We start from the raw sequence: 16,359 nt of genomic DNA on the forward strand, positions 1-16,359 counted from the left end.
ATTTATTTATTTATTATACAGTCCCACATTCGCTCAGAGAGCATTACAGTGGGGGGGAAGTAATACACATGTTAAACAGTTGTAATTATGGTTACATAAAAAAAAAAAAAAACACGCAAGTTCGTTCTTGACTTCATTGGCCTTACTTTTAATGGGTGTTCACGGCGATGGGATGTGTAATGCGGGTTAAGCATGTATTTTGATTTATTAATGCCAGTATTGTTGTAAAATATCTTATGAAAAAATTTGAGACGCAAGCAGCGCCGGCGTTCGGCTAACGTCGTAAGCGCTAGGCATATTTTCATTTGTGTGACGCTACTAGATCTGCTATAGTTCCCAGTGATAAAGCGTGCTGCTCGGTTTTGCACGCGCTCTAAGATGTACTTAAGGTTGTCCTGATAAGGGTCCCATATCGTGCACACGTATTCAAGAATAGGCCTTACGTATGTCGTGTATAATAACTTTTTGGTTGCCAGAGGACAGGGATGAAAATTTCGAGCTAAGAACATTAGTGTGTTATTCCCTTTCGCGGCAATCTCTGCAATGTGATCATGCCAAGTAAGATCGCTTGAGAAGTGAACGCCGAGGTACTTGGCCCCTGTTACGTTCGAAATGGTCGAATTATTTAGCCTGTAAGAATGGGAAACGTCAGTTTTTTTTCTAGAAAAGCACACGTAGTTGCATTTTGATTCATTTAGGGCCATGCACCAAGTGGTACACCAGTTAGAAATTTTATTAAGGTCATCTTGAAGGATTTTGCTGTCATTTGGATTGTTTACCGCTCGATAAACAACGCAGTCATCTGCGTACAATCGTAGGTTCGACTGGATGTTCTTCGCTATATCGTTAATAAAAATAAGAAATAATAACGGCCCCAGAACAGACCCCTGCGGTACTCCTGACGTGACCGGAACAGCTGATGAGCAACATCCATTTACCACTGTTATCTGTCTGCGATTTACGAAGTAGTTAATTAACCAGTTCATTAGGTCAGCGGGAATTTTTAAATGCTGAAGCTTGTGAATTATACAATCATGCCGTACCCGATCGAATGCTTTTTTGAAATCTAAAAACAAACAGTCAACGCTAGTACCTTGATCTAATGCAGTTGTTATGTCAAAAGAAAATTCCGTTAACTGTGTGTCACATGAAAATCCGGCGCGAAAGCCATGTTGTTCTGTGTAAAAAAAGTTTTGCGAATTCAAATGCCTTATTAGGTTGCTGTATAAGATGTGTTCCATAATTTTCGAAGCGCCGCATAGGAGGGAAATTGGGCGATATTGTTCTAAATTATTTTTTGGTCCTTTCTTATGGACAGGAACCACATGAGCAAACTTCCATTCGTCCGGCACGATTCCTTCGGATAATGACGTCATATACATTGTATGAAGAAGGTTGCTAAGAGAACTAGCGCATTCTTTCAGCACGCGATTGGGTATGCCATCAGGACCTGTCGCTTTATTTGTGTCTAGGCTGGTAAGGATTTGAAAAATACCATGAATTGATAAAGTGATATCGGGCATTTCCTGAAGAACTGAGGCGCAGGACGGTAAAGGGATATTGCTCATCGGTGAATTAGCGGAAAAGGCGGACCTGAAATAATCGTTGAAAGCAGTGGCTTTCAATTCATCATTTGTTATCGTGCCATTGTCAGACGTGATACATTGTATACCAATTTTCTCTTTCCTGGTTTTTTTGGCAAGCTTCCATATAATATTGTGATTGTTTCGAATCTTTGCGTCTAATGTACTGAAGAAATGACGCTTCGCTTCACTAATTTTAGATTTACAAACTTGCTGGACAGAAAATAACTTTTCAGAAGTAACTGGCATCTTGCTTTTTCTGAGGTTCTGAAAAAGACGGCGTGTTTTTCTAAGGAGTTGACGGATTTCGGGGGTGATCCATGGTTTATCTTTCCGACGTTTGGCAGTTAGTAATTTTGATGGTATGTGCTCCGAAATTAGTGCAACTATTTTATCTTTCAGTACGCTCCAAGCAATGTTAACATCTTTTTCTGAGCAAACCTGTGAAAAAGCTGGAAGAAAATCAGTTAATTCACTGTTCATTGCCTGGTAGTTTCCCTGATCATAAAAGTATATAAGTTTTGGAGTAAGCCGAGCTCTATTTTGGTGTGGATAAGAAACGCTGGTTAAAACGACAGCGTGGTCGCTGATACCGGGAACACAGACAGGTGGAGACACCAGATCAGTTTCATTTGTGAAAAGGAGATCGAGGGTGTTGGATGACACAGCAGTAACTCTGGTTGGGGACTCGACGCACTGAGTCAGGTTGAAGCTACTTGTGAGGTCAAGCAATGCAGAATGCAACGATGAGTTTGATAAATTGGTCGGCAGACCGCCACCCCAGGACACGTCTGGTAGGTTGAAGTCCCCCCCCAGTAGAACAACGTCACAAGAAACTGACGCCAGTGCTTCGGACAGGCTAGATATAGCTCTACTATCATTTCCAGGTGGCCTGTAGAACGAAGCTATTGTAATTGTCCTACCAGTTTGTGAAGCAACTTTACACAGGACAAGCTCACAGTCTATGTTGCAAAGATCGATCGGCCAGCTTTGCAAGTTATCTGAAACAAGTATAAATACGCCCCCTCCGTGTCTGTTCCTGTCCGAGCGATAAACCGTGTAGCCTGTTGGGAACACTTCAGCATTTGAAACTGTGTCATCCAGCCAAGATTCAGTGCCAATGATAATGTCCGGACAATGCAGTGAAATTACGAGCGCGAACTCGTCAGCTTTATTTTTTATGCTGCGACAGTTAATAATTACAAGCTGCAAACTTTGTTTGTCATGCGCAGAACGGTGAACTGCGCGGGTTTGCTATGACTTGCACTGTACTACCTCTTTTGCCTCGTTATCAAATATGTAGGTGCTGTTTCCAATATTCAAACGGTTATACCGAAGCTTAAAGGGGTGACTTTGCTTTTTGGCGAATGAAATTAGATGCCTTCTTTCTAAGCGAACCTGCGCGGAGTAGTCCTCACTCATAGCGTAAGTTGTTTCTTTAAGCTTCCGACCTTGAAGCAAGACCTTCTGTTTAGTTTTGTAGGACGAAAAAGCAACTAAAGTTGGTCGTGACTTTTGCGTGCTGTATCGCCCTATCCTGTGAGCGCGTTCAATATCACTGTGACTGATGCTCACACCAAGCAGATCCTTACACAAACAGATAACATTTTTTTCTGCCTCATCCCAGGTTTCTCTTTCGGTATCCGTGATGCCATAGAAAACAAGGTTGCATCGCCTAGATCGGTTTTCTAAGTCGTCGTTTTTTCCTGACAAAGTTTGAACTTGTTTTGTCAGAGATTCTACAGTCGACTGAAGGTTCGTGACAGCTTTCTGTGTGCCTCTGAAGGACTCAATCTCTTCTTCTACTTTGGATAGCTTTGTTGCCAAACAATCTAGTTTCTCCGTGAATTCGCATTGATTTGTCTGGATAACTGAGACCTCCTTCAAAAGCTTTTGCTGGTTTTCTTGAATTACAGGAATGACATCAACAGCTTTCATGAGCTTCGCAACCTGAGCCTCTGTCAGAGGTCCAGGATTCAGCTCAACGTCTCCGGACAAAAGTACAAGCAGATGCGTCACAAAGCTCGTAATGCAAAACCACGTGAAAGGCACACTTCCAATAAAGCGAATAGCAAAGAACATTACAATACTGACATTACATGAATAGCATGAATGGATGAATCTTGTGACACGATTCTGTACTGATTCTAGACAGTTCGTTAGATATTTTTGGTTACCTTTTCTGGTGTATCTTTTCTGGACAATGTGGAGACAGAGAGAAATGGTCAGGTGCATGTAAAATTCCAGCTTGTCCAATTGGGTCGCCGGTGTGTCGCGAGTTGGTTCGGGCGGTGCAACCAAGGAGTTAAAACCCAACTCCCGACCCCTCATGAAGGTTCTAGATGTAGGAGCGGTGTTCTGCACTTTTGGCTTTGCCAAGTTTAATGCATCAGTTCCGATGTAAACAGCTGCCTGTAAATATTCTGCACATAAAGTTCTATTGTTTTCTAAGTTTAAAGCATCTGTGGATATCTGATGGCGGGAAACAACGAAGGTACTGGCAGCAGGTGAAGCTTGTGCCCCACTTAAGCTGGTTATGCTGACTTGAGAAGTAAAAGTAATGGGGTGAACAACTTTAGTGGCACAAATGTGGGTAAGTGGTATTTTGTTTGAGATTAGGAAGAAGTGTTGCTGTGCTGGTCTTGTAATGTAAACAACAGATAACTGCTGGCCGATTATAATAATAGAATGAAAGCTTGGGGAAGGAAGAAAGAGTCGAGAGTAGCAGAGGATTAGCTGGGAGTGAGAAAATGAAGAAATTTTCAGGCATAGTTTGGAGTCAGCTCATGCAAGACAGTGGTGACTGGAGATCACCTGGTGATGCGTTCCCCCTGTATTGCAGATAAATGTGGTGTTGACAATGATGGTGATTATTATGGCAGAGCTGATCGTTGCCATGTGTACATGGTTTTAGCTTTTGCCAGTGACCATTTTTCATGGGATTGTCACTGATCCAGCATTTCTAGAATGTTGTAGTCAATTCTATGTATAGCGAAAGAGACATGCCTGACCAGATTGCATGTGCAACGAGAATAGTATTGTACCTTCTCAAGCATGCAAGCACCAACAATTACTATGGAATGTATGCTGAGGCACATATAAATAGCGGATGCACTTGACTCGTGAGATCAAATTCATCAACTGTGCTTCCCACTTTTGTTGTGATCCACTTGTGCTTCTTGTGCTCTTGCTCTTGCGCTCTTGCTTGTGCGCTTGCACAAGTTCACCCATTAAGAGGAAGCTTTAGCTCAGGTGCTCCTATCTAAATACATGTAAAAAGAGAATTCGTTTTTCTCAGCAACCACTGCACCAAATTTGATAAAGTTTGTTGCATTTAAAAAAAAAAAACTTGAAATCTAGTGACTGTTGGTTTCGAATTTTTGATTTAGGCCCTCAATTTTTTATAAAATATAGGCAAAAATAGAAAATTTTCAAAAAGATAAACTATCAAGTTTACAGCTCTGTAACTCAACAACGAAAACCGATAATACAATTCTGTGAATTGCATCTAATAGCACATCTAAAGTGGACAAGATTGATATGTTACACGTGAATCTCAAAAAATTTAGCAATATGGAAATAAAGATCTTGCGGAACCCTTGTGAACAATGTAACAAATTCACGTAACATATAAAATGACATATCGAATTTGTCCGCTTTTAACAATCTAATGGATGCCGTTTACAGAACCGCGATACCTGTTTTTGATGCAGAGCTATTAATTTGTAAATTTAGTGCTTCTATTTTTTTCAAACTTTCAAATTTTTGAAAATTCTTTTAACAAAACTCAGCATCTAATTTGAAATTCTGCTTCCAACAGTCACTAGAATTTAACTTTCTCTCTCAAATGCAAAAGATTTCATTCAAATCGGCCCTGGGGTTATCTCAGAAAAACGTTTTTGCGTTTTATATGTATATTGAATAGGCCGCGTCGGAGTTGAGCCCGAGCTAAAGCTTCCTCTTAAGAATTGGAGTCTTAACTCTTTCATTACCGCGTCGATAGAAACTGATAAATTTGATCGACAACTTTTCTACGTGCTGGTAAACCTTTCCGTTGTAATTCTTCTGCTAGCAACGTCATGCACTGTCTAAAATGGCAACTGCACTTTCATTATTTGTCCGATTTGACAAATTTTTGGCAGATTAAGGAGTCTGTAAAAAACGAAAAACGTTTATTACAGGTATCATCGAAAGCAGTGCTCCTAGCTATTTCTCAATAAAGCAACACAAAATTTACACTTTGGTCGACTTGCCAACATAATTTTTTAATGACTGCAGCAGTTAGGATGCACAAGCTTCTCTTTGGTTGCCTAATTTTCCGCTCCATCGTGTAGGCAGTTTTAACAATTTCTCAAATGGTAGATGCTCGTGAGTGCATGTTATTTTGATAATTGTGTTCTACTAATATCAAGTGCAACTCTATTTTTCCTACTGTGGGTTACTTTTATTAGCGTGTTGACAGCATATGTACAACACGTTACAAGCAATTCTTTCAGTCATGTAAGGTTCTCACTCACACAAGAGCATGCACTCGATTTTCGACTGACTTTCGACCGAATCTTGACTGGCAGTTTAGTCTCTTATATCTTGAACATCGCCTGTGCTAGTGGCTTTATCCAGTACTGTGAGATATTGTGCAACACTCCACATTACTGTACGTAACTGCACAGAAACTGAACAAAGCACCTGGAAGCCCTGCGCCAGTTGAATGCACACAGACCACCTTGCTTGTACGGAAAAGCTGATCGAATGCAATAATCAAGCATGACCACGCTTCTGCATGCTTCGCTGTCCTGACAACCATTGCTTCGCAAGCCTAAAGAATGCAGTAAAAACAAACCAGCTGTCTGCTGCAACTAGTAACAACGAAGGCTCCCTGTACAATGGGAACTTGCCCATTTTCACATCTGTGAAGCTGCTGCTTTGCACATAGCATGGGCATCACTATGGCTGGTATTCATGCCAGCGAATCTCCATAATAATGTTTTTGCACAATCTGAGTTACAAAAGTTGTGAACAGGGAGCCAGGTGTATATTCTGTATACTTTAGATTTTTTTTTTACTCTTGGTACTGAAACTTAAATTAACAAATTATTACTTTCATTGGTGTTCCTTGAGGTGCTTCTTTGAAGTTTCACATAAGAATTCTCAAAAACTGTCTGTGCAGTTATTATGGTTTTACATCTATTCAAAACACCAGTGGTCAGGCTATAATTTTACGTATCACAGTATACGTTGCGACTACTATGTCTTGAAATAAAACATTGAAATGTAAAAGCACCGAAACTGAGCACATTTCTAGTGGTAACAAGAGAGGTAAATCACACTATTGGCAGCATTTTTTCTTCCTCTTTTGTTCATTGCAGTCACCATGACATGACACATTATGGCTCTGGTAGATTCCTGTTGTCTTGACTAGAAGGGCTTTCCTGCAGTGCAGCTTTCCACGCTTATGATGATGCAGTAAGTTTCTAAATGAGAGGTTACGTGCACAGATCATGCATTTCGGTGGGCAGAAGATGCCATTTTCGACCCTGTGATGAAATCACATGCAAGAGTGAATCTATGGTGCACAAAGTACACAGTTTATCAGAACAGTGACCTGAGCGACTGTTGTTTACTCAAAAGTGCTGTGAGGGGAAGTGCAGCTGCGAACTTGGAAGGCGGTCTGTTGTAATGCAATGTAATAGCGACACGTGTCATGGCCATGAAGCGACAGAATTCTGTTCGACTGCAGAGTCTTGAAAAATTATCTTCAGAGCACCAAGGTCAGCTTTCATTGCGTGACTATACTGGTGTTGAAAAAAAAAATTGATCTCCAATCCACGCTGTGAAGGTGGTTGGAGAGTGAACATACAAACTACAACTAGAATGATTATCCATTGCGATGTGGCTTGAAATTATTCACATGGTGACATTCACAGTCACTTCACCTAGTTATTAGCCTAAGACATTTCAACAGCCTGCGACTTGGCTTGCTCGGCTACTTCGTGCACCTACACAGAGTGGACCAGAGTGAAGAGAAATGTACTTAACCAAACTTTCGTCGCGCCTTGTATGCACGCTGCTCTTCAGTAGTCCTCTCTATAGGTGGCCTTCCCATAGCACCGTCACAATACAAATCAGCTGCTAGGCAGGTTCTTTTACATACAAAGGTGTAGTTGCGTCACTCCCTGCTTTGTATGCTACAGTTTCCGCTTCCTGGCAACTGCAGCTTATGCAACCGTAATCCTTACTGGGAAGTGTTTGCAGTGAATGCTATGCGTAAAGGTGAGCTTTCTGGTTCTTTTTTTTCTTTCCCCTGAATGGGTGATGCTGCCATTGCCGCAGATGCGCGAAGGTGAGCGCCATCTGCTGGTGCTGCTAGGAACTCAGCAGTGCATGTGGTGCGTGCCTTCTGAGCTTTTGCCTACAGACATGACAGACCCATTGGGAGGTAGAGTTATACAGCTTTGCTGTAAAAAAGAAAAAAAGGAAGGAAATGGACAAATGTAGGGGAGACACTTGAGCACACCCTTTGCATCATGTAATTCCTCTGTCATTATACTTTTATTGTGCATGCTGTTGGTGTGCCTATAGTGCATAAACAACAAGTCCATGTTGCAGTGCTGCCAAGTTTCTTCCACAGTGTTTTTTGTGTACATTGAAGAAACATGTGATAGGCATACACTTAGTTGATGTCACATTGTCAGCCATAACCACCCTTTGAGGTACTTTTGATGTAGAACGCATTTTTTGTTTTGTTTCAAGAACTCAGCTTACGTTACATATTACAGCTCATGTTACAGCTCGTGATACCACCATAAAATGCTGCTGCTCTTGGGAGAGGCTTTAGGTTTACAAGAAGCAACTCTACAATCTGATACGTAAGCACCCACAGAAGTCATACATGTAGTAATTTATTTATTTATTATACCCTCAAGGTGCAGTTGGGCATTGCGGAGAATGAAAGCACAGTCATCTGCATAACAACCAGCTGTGCCAAAATTGTGCATGTGAGCCTTGGAAAATTGTTCATCGCTGATAGCTGCCGTTATTGCCATAATTATAGTTCATTACATCAGCTGTCCATTGCATGTTTAAAGCTTTTACCAGAATCTCCCTGCAAGAACATTCAGCACGTGTCAGAATAACTGAGCCAACATTGACAAAAATTCTATTACGCGAGAATGTTTCCTTATTGGCCAGTGTTAAGACACCTGCAACTCGGGGTAATAGTCAACGTGACAGCAAGACGATCGCTGCAGCAATGACCAGTCATGGTCTAATGGCACTAATGAAAGATAAGTATTTTGAGCACAGGCCCTTTGGTCTAAGTGCAACCACAGTTCCTGTGCACAAAATCATTGCTCTTCAATCAGCAAGCACATGGTTATAGTGGTCATTGTTACTGTACAATGTTGCAGGCGGCATCCTGGTCCCGCAGCCGCTATTCAAAGTGGCTTGATGAACACACGTCTGAGAAGGAGCGCCTAGTCCTTGTGCGGTGAGTCGCCCTGCTTTTAAGGGGAATGTTAATTGCCAATTATTGGCTGTATTTGCGCAGACCCTCGTGAAATTGGGATGTGCATGAATTTAGGGTGCTCACACCTTTCTTGTGCGAGCGCTCATTCTGAACATTGAGCTACATTTCTGCAATGTGAATCAGGTTCTCATCTTTGAATCTTGTGACACGTACATGGAGGGTCCATTGACGTGAAAGTCTACGAGTACACTGAGTGAGAAATACAGTCAACAACCGATTATTCGGACAGCCACATGGCACTGCTACTAGCTGCAAAGACATAATCTGTAAGGAAGACTGAAATTTCTGACACTTTACATTGGTTGTGTGACAATTCAGACTCCACGATTGCATGACTGTATGCTCATATGGCCAACAAGTCAAGCAGAAATAACAATATTGTTTTGATACGTCGCTGGCATGGTCATTGGCCATGTCGCTCGCGCTCTGCAACACCATAACTAGCGAAGCCTGGTCTATCTAGCAGTCCCCGATGAAAATTTGGTGCATGCATTGACTATAGTTTCACCTATCTGTACCAACAGCATGAAAATGTTTGAGACACAGGCTGCGATTTCGCGGCGGCGCCTTCTGCTCGATTCTGTGTCACTCTTATCAAGCACCATTCATGGCCAGCTGATCCTGTCGATAATGCATGCAGAGCATTGCTCTGACCACTGACGAAATGCAAAAAGCGTGAAAAGGAATGCATAGCATAAAAGGCATTAACATAAAATTATAGATGCTCACCCAGCCGCCTCTGCACTGCATGCGAGATGACTTGACCATATCTGGCGCTTCGCATTCTGTACGTCGGAAATAGCAGCTTATTTTCTTTTTTGTGCCGATTGACGTGACAAAAAATAAAGCAAAGGTGTGCAGATACTTGAACATCACCAAATCAAATAGTGAACATTTGAATTGTTGGGTTCCTGAATAGAATATCTACTATTCGATTTTTTGAATATTTGACTTTGGCACCCATGTGGCATGTGCCAAGGAGCCCTTCCTGCTTGATGCTAGCCAATCAAGTGTTTTGATTCATTGTTTTTGGCACAAAAGGAATGCTGAGCATGGCCGTGTATGGTCAGCCCCGGTCGATGCGATTGCGGACTTCGTCACTGTGAGTGCTTCTGCCCCACTGCCTGTGCTCCCCGTCATCGGGCCAATGTGGGGACATCGTGCACAGCGCCTGAAAACTGTGATTTGCAGAAAGGCGCTACGTCTGCCGGGACAACCTGTTTCGGTACAAGGTTCCTGGTTGACAGGACAGACAGAAACGTTAACACAAAGTGGACAGAGAAAACGGCAACAAAAGCAGAGCTTATTTCAGAAACTGTGAAAGCATGTGTGACGCTCTGGCCAATTATTCATGGGAAGGCACTCAGATTGTGTTGGATACATGAGGGGGAACTTAACGCTGCTTCTACAGGCCCTTACCTGTGATCTCGAGACTGATCACTGATGAGCCACTCGTATGAACGCATTAGCGGTAAGCATTCTGCGATGACTTGTGACTCATTACGTAGGTCATCTGCTTAGGATTAGCCGATTAAGACTAATCAGGGCTGGTTATTTGGGCATTAGCAACTGAAGTTATGCTTTAGTGCTGAATAATTGTAGTTTTATTTGCAGCAGCCACAAGATGCTCAGAAGGCCGACAAATTGTCTTGCAAACGAAAGTGAGTGTGTGGCATGGCAACGGAGTTGGTCACGGCTGCCATATTTTTGACACACTGTACACACTGACACGCTGTGCCTGACGCCATTCGTAGAGACACAGACACACGTCGGACTTTTTTTTTATAGCTTCGAGCGACCGGTCACAGGACACGCCATTAACTTACATGGCAGGCACAAAAATGTCTTGTGACTAGTGCTCTGACCGCTTGACTGTATATTTGTGCGGACAGCGTACGGACGAGAAGGGGAGGAGAGGAGTGTCGCAAGAATTCGCGACTCTTAATTTCAGAATCTTTGACAGGTGGCAAATCACGAAGAGCCTAAGAGTGAAAAGCTGCTTGCTCTTTACGGTCAATGCCAACCACAGTCAAGCTGCACAGCACCAACGATGGCTCCGCTAGGAACGTTGATCGATTCATCTGGTGCGAGGACGGTGCTTTCACCTGCCGCGCAGAATGGCCTTACGATAACCCACCTGCTGTAAAGGTGGGACCACCTTTACAGGAAGAGCCTTCTCCCTGTCGCGCCCGACTAATCCCGCCGTTAGGTGGTGCTAGCTGTGCAACACTCCCGCCATCTCTCGTAATGCGCTGCAACCAGACTGACCGTCACCGGCACTAAGGTACGCGAAGAAGCCGGATCCCAGGAGACACGAGACATGCAGGGAAAACAACATATCAGGGGATGCGTGACAGTCTCGCATGCCCACATGATGCACAACTGTTGTGTTCCCTTTTCATGCTCACGTCAGAATAAAAAAGAAAAGTTGCCCACCAAAAAGGTGTTATTAGTAAGTTCTTGGGTATGTTCCGACTTCCATACAGAGAGACATCTATTACTTATTAAGAACGCCTGTTTGGCCGGCATTCTTTCTTCTTCATCTAATGTGAATTGACTACCTGACCAGATTAGATGTCATCACAATCACTATAAATTTATCTTTACATAACAAGAGAAAACTTTCTGAATATATTTGCACAAGTGAATCCCAGAACTCATTGAAGTGTAAAGAGGTTCATATAAAATAATACAAACTACAATAAAAAAGAGGAGTGAAAGAGTAGGGCACATGGTTATGACCTCAGAAAAAGTTAATAAAAAAATCTGATTTAATTATTCATGCAGGCATTGAAGGAATATGAAATTATTTGGTACTAAGATATCCTTTAAACATGTTCCACAAGGAGAAACAGGTATTGTTCTAATTTAGTTCTAAAGGAATGATTAATATTTTTTTGCTGGTGAGGTTTTGAGGGAGTGCATTGCACAGTTTATGAAACCATCGATTTCACCTATCCATGCTGAGGCAGAAGTCAGCGGCACGCTGATGCACGGGCACGATTCATGAGCAAAAATGTGCTCTGGTGTCAGTGTCTGTAATCGGTCATGATTCAGCTTTTGTCTTTGTGGTGTTTCTTTTTGGGGTATGTTTACTACACCAGTCACCACTCGCATTGCATCGCGCAAGTAAAGTCAGAGAAGCATTCGTCTTCATATGGGCATTTGCAGGTTCTGGTAAGGCGTTGTATGAATTACTGCACCCGTTTAAAAAATTTAACACATGGTATATTTGCAGAGGACAGTATAACAGTGAATTCTGTAAACATAGTCCCTTCAATAATATTAAATTGTCTGTTCTTGTTAAGCTCCAGTTTGCTTCAATTTTTCACTTCAAGTTGTTAGTATCTTCGCACCATAAGCTACGATGGTTGACCTAGTTATTTTTCTTTGATTGTTTTCTCTGATGTACTGGTTGCGACACAACCGGGCCATCTTTTACACATTCACTTTTGGCATAGAGCAAAGGAATAAACAGGACTCTCTCTCTGGAAAAAAGAATATAATACTGTCGAAACTGGATATATTGAAACTGGATATCTTGAATTATTGGTTATATCGAACATACAGATTATCTCCTTGAAAATCCTGTGTACATGTATAGGAAAGTTGCGTCGTATATTGAACTCTTAATTTCGCAGGTCATTCGATATATCGAACCCCTTGCCGGGCACTGAAAGGTGCGCTTTCCCCAAAGACGCAGGCATCTCTCGTGCCCATCTGCAGTTGGTCGGCGCGGGATGCCGTGTGACGTTTACGAGCCGCTTGCGCGGAAGAAACCAGTTTGGCAGTGGCTGATCTAGAGCAGTGCCACGCCCTGGAAAGTGCGCTTTCCCCAAAGCCCCTCGCATCTCCCGCGGTCGTTTGGCACGTGCTGCCGCATGACGTTTGCAAGCCACATGCGTGAAAGAATGAGGAAACCGGCTTGGCGATGGCTGGTCTAGAGCAGCACCGCGCCATAGTGGCCGCAGTGGCCTTAGATCAATGTCCGGAAGCCTCAGACTAATACGGATATTTGCACGAGGCATTTCGTGGCTTGTTTTTCGGGGGCCGTCCCACCCGAAGTGACTGTTGACGATTTTGTTGACACTGACAGCGACGTCAAGCTGTAGCCGCTCTAGCTGACAAGGACATTGTGGCGGGAATCGCTGGCACCCAAGAGGAAGGCAATTCCAGTGGTGACGAAGGTCACCATTGTCATGAGGAAATGCGCCCGTGCACAGCCGTTGAACAGGTGTCAGCGGTCAGCCTAATTTGGCGTTGTTCTTGTGAAATGGAGGGCATCGGACTATTGCACCTGGAAAGTCTCGAGAAGATCGAAAGCAGCGTGTTCAACTTTATTTCCCAGTGCAAGAAGCAGCCAAAGATTAGTGATTTTTCTTCTGTGAAATAAAGTGCGCCTTCACGTTGCACGCATGGTCTTCACTGCTCTCGAATTCTACGATAAGCCACCATTTGTCACAACCACGAGCGGCGTCTCAAGGTGATTTCTGTACAAAGAATTATTGATATATCAAACTATCTTGCGATCACCTTTGAGTTCGATATATCTGGGTTCGACTGTATTGTAATTCCATTTGATATTTCACTTTTTGCAACACTGTTCATCTCATATTCAATCTATGCTGAAGTTCCACTATTAACATGCGAGGTTTTTGATGTCCCATTGTGTATATTACTGCCTTGGCATGCAAATGCCATTAGTTTTCCAGATTCACTCTCTCCAGACTACAGCTTCGGTGCAGAAAATTTTATTCAGGAGAGCAAACTCTGGCCTTTGTGGTGCATTTTGATTTGGGAACAAGATGTTATACTTTTCTAACAACATTGATGACTGCATTATGCCAAGACCATGGCCTCCAAGATTATGTTGTGTCATGCTTTGTGCAGAGAACACCTCTGCAAGGGTGTGGCTGTCTCATGGGCCATGCAAAACTGTTGCGCTTGCAGTAGAGGGCTCATAGGTTAGGAAGTGCTTGATAAACACCACTACATCACTTCCTGGCAGACATTATTGTGATTGAGATGACTACCATGAGAACACCAAGTCACAGCTAACAGCCACTTCTACATTTGTTTTCTGTGATTTTCATTTTGTGTACCATAGGTCTTCACAAAGTTGGGTAGCGTGAGAGAACCAAAAGTCCAGGATTGGACGCCACCTGTAGAATTTCCTCTTGTCCAGCATCTTGTTGCTTGAGAGCTGCACCGATGTTTCTGGGAGTGAATCGGCCTTGCTTGATTGTTAAAAAAAAAACTTGAAACAAGTTGTGCAACAAGCTTGTAAACATAAAGACAAAAATTTTGCACCGTTTGTTTAAAAAATTTTATGTGCTGACTCTGGCTACAGCTAGGTTGGCAAAACTAAAAAATCAGGGAGATGACTAACAGAGCACAAGCATGATGCTGAGAACAACCATCTGTCCTCTGACACACTCACAAAGCATGTACACAAGTGTAAGTGTGCAACTGACTGAGACTGCGCCTTAGTTATAGCCCCTCCCCCCCCTCCCTAAAAAAAAATTATAAATGAGTAATCACTCGAGTCATTACTTCACAAGCAACACACAAGCTCATGAACTAGATGGATGGCACCATACACCAATTCTGTTCCTCATTATTACGTCATATGCTGCGTATTTAAACTGGCAATGACAAAGTGTCCGCTGTATTGTGAACGAGGAACTTGTATGGGTTCCGAAATGTCAGCTAACTTTTGACTTGGTCAGTGACCGGAAGCCTGTATGTGTTCGTTATTCTTAACGTACCACTTGACCGGGTCAGTTTTTTATTGAACTCTTGACTACTTACACATGCCCTGTGTTTCAGTGGTGCGATGGAGTCGTATGTGCAGACCGTGCGTCAGCGGCAGGGCAAGGAGTTTGCACCGGTCTACCCCATCATGAAAGAAATCCTTGAGAAGGCCATGGCCCAGGCCTGATGTTGCTTCACTCTCATTGTGACTGACTCTTAGATTGAATCCTGGCGAAGGTGTTGTACAGCTCTGATCCTTTCACGGAGTGGCGTGCTTTGCTAACGAAATAAAGGTGCAATCGAGATTACTTCTCGTTGCACAAAAACTCCTGGTAGACAATCTGTTAACTGGGTGGACAGACACTATTTGTGGTGGAATGAAATGTGAACGAGAAACTTCAAATGTATAGACGAAATCAGAGTTTTGGGCTTGGGTAGCTGCGATATTAGTATATATATAATTAAGGTCACTAATACTGGTGCACTTTCGATTGCAGTCGAGCCCGATCTGGATCAAAATTCTCGACTGCGATTGGCTCCCTTCGGCACCTTGTGCAAAGGAGCCAATTGCTACTCGGAAATTCGATTCTGATGGGGCCCGATGCTGATCGAAAGTGCGTTGTGTGTTGACGTAGTCTCCCTGTCCAATCGAATTCACATGGATGCAATAAAGTACACCCTATAACAAGAAAGTAAAGGCCAGTTGCTCTAAGAAAGTAAAATTCACTGCCATGACAAGGAATGACTCGCCCTTACTTTCTTTCACTACTGTGTGCATACGTGTGATATGGTAAGTGGCCCTCACAGCCTGTTGCATTATTTTCTTGCTTACTATTATTTTTTTTGCATGGACCAGTCAAGTGCTGTTTTTGTGCTGTGTACTGAAACAAAGCTCAGCCAGCCATTGGCGGCAATGGACAGCTGGAGTTCCTTGCGACAGGGTGGACACGTGGACAACACAGAGAAGCATGTGGTCCGGTTGTGAGGGAATGGCCAGGTTGTGAAGTAGTTGGTGGCTTCAATGACAAAACAAGGCTTACCAGATAAAAGCTGACACAACTGCAGCTTCAATAAATCATTGTTTTATATGCTTTCTATGAGTTGCTTTTAAGAATGAAATGCTTTTAGCTCCTGTTGTTGGTGACTTTCAAGTGATGTGGAGCCAAAAGCCGGAGCCGTTATACGGGCGCATCCGGACAACCACTCAAAACTTAAGAAAATGCGGTCTCTGGTTCCCAACCCATTGTACAGGACCGCATTGTATAAGCTAATTACTCCCCAAACAAGTTGAAAAAAATACTTTTTCTGAGTTCTTCCTTATGTTTGTTCACAATATCACTCAAGCTGTAATTTCTAGTACGCTGAACTTTTATTGTCGTTTCCAATAACGACATTCAAAAGGCACATACAGGGCATCATACACTTCATTGTCATCTTTTGATGCCAGTAGTCGGTGGGTTTAGTGGTGCGGGTTTTGCGTCACCTTGTGAGATGCTG

At 42.9% G+C, this 16,359-nt stretch overlaps 1 protein-coding gene across 1 annotated transcript in view; it reads left to right on the forward strand.

Moving 5' to 3' along the window:
* Positions 1-15,202, forward strand: part of fws (four way stop) — a 57,956-nt gene extending 42,754 nt beyond the window's left edge. Inside the window, exons 18-19 of the mRNA XM_070541185.1 lie at positions 8,990-9,069; positions 14,938-15,202. Coding sequence (XP_070397286.1) covers positions 8,990-9,069; positions 14,938-15,049 — 192 coding nt within the window. The 3' untranslated portion in view covers positions 15,050-15,202. The remainder of the gene's footprint in view (positions 1-8,989; positions 9,070-14,937) is intronic.
* Positions 15,203-16,359: the final 1,157 nt, after the last annotated feature.

The sequence above is a fragment of the Dermacentor albipictus genome, chromosome 6 (assembly GCF_038994185.2).
Source record: "Dermacentor albipictus isolate Rhodes 1998 colony chromosome 6, USDA_Dalb.pri_finalv2, whole genome shotgun sequence".
NCBI classification, from domain to species: Eukaryota; Metazoa; Arthropoda; class Arachnida; order Ixodida; family Ixodidae; genus Dermacentor; species Dermacentor albipictus.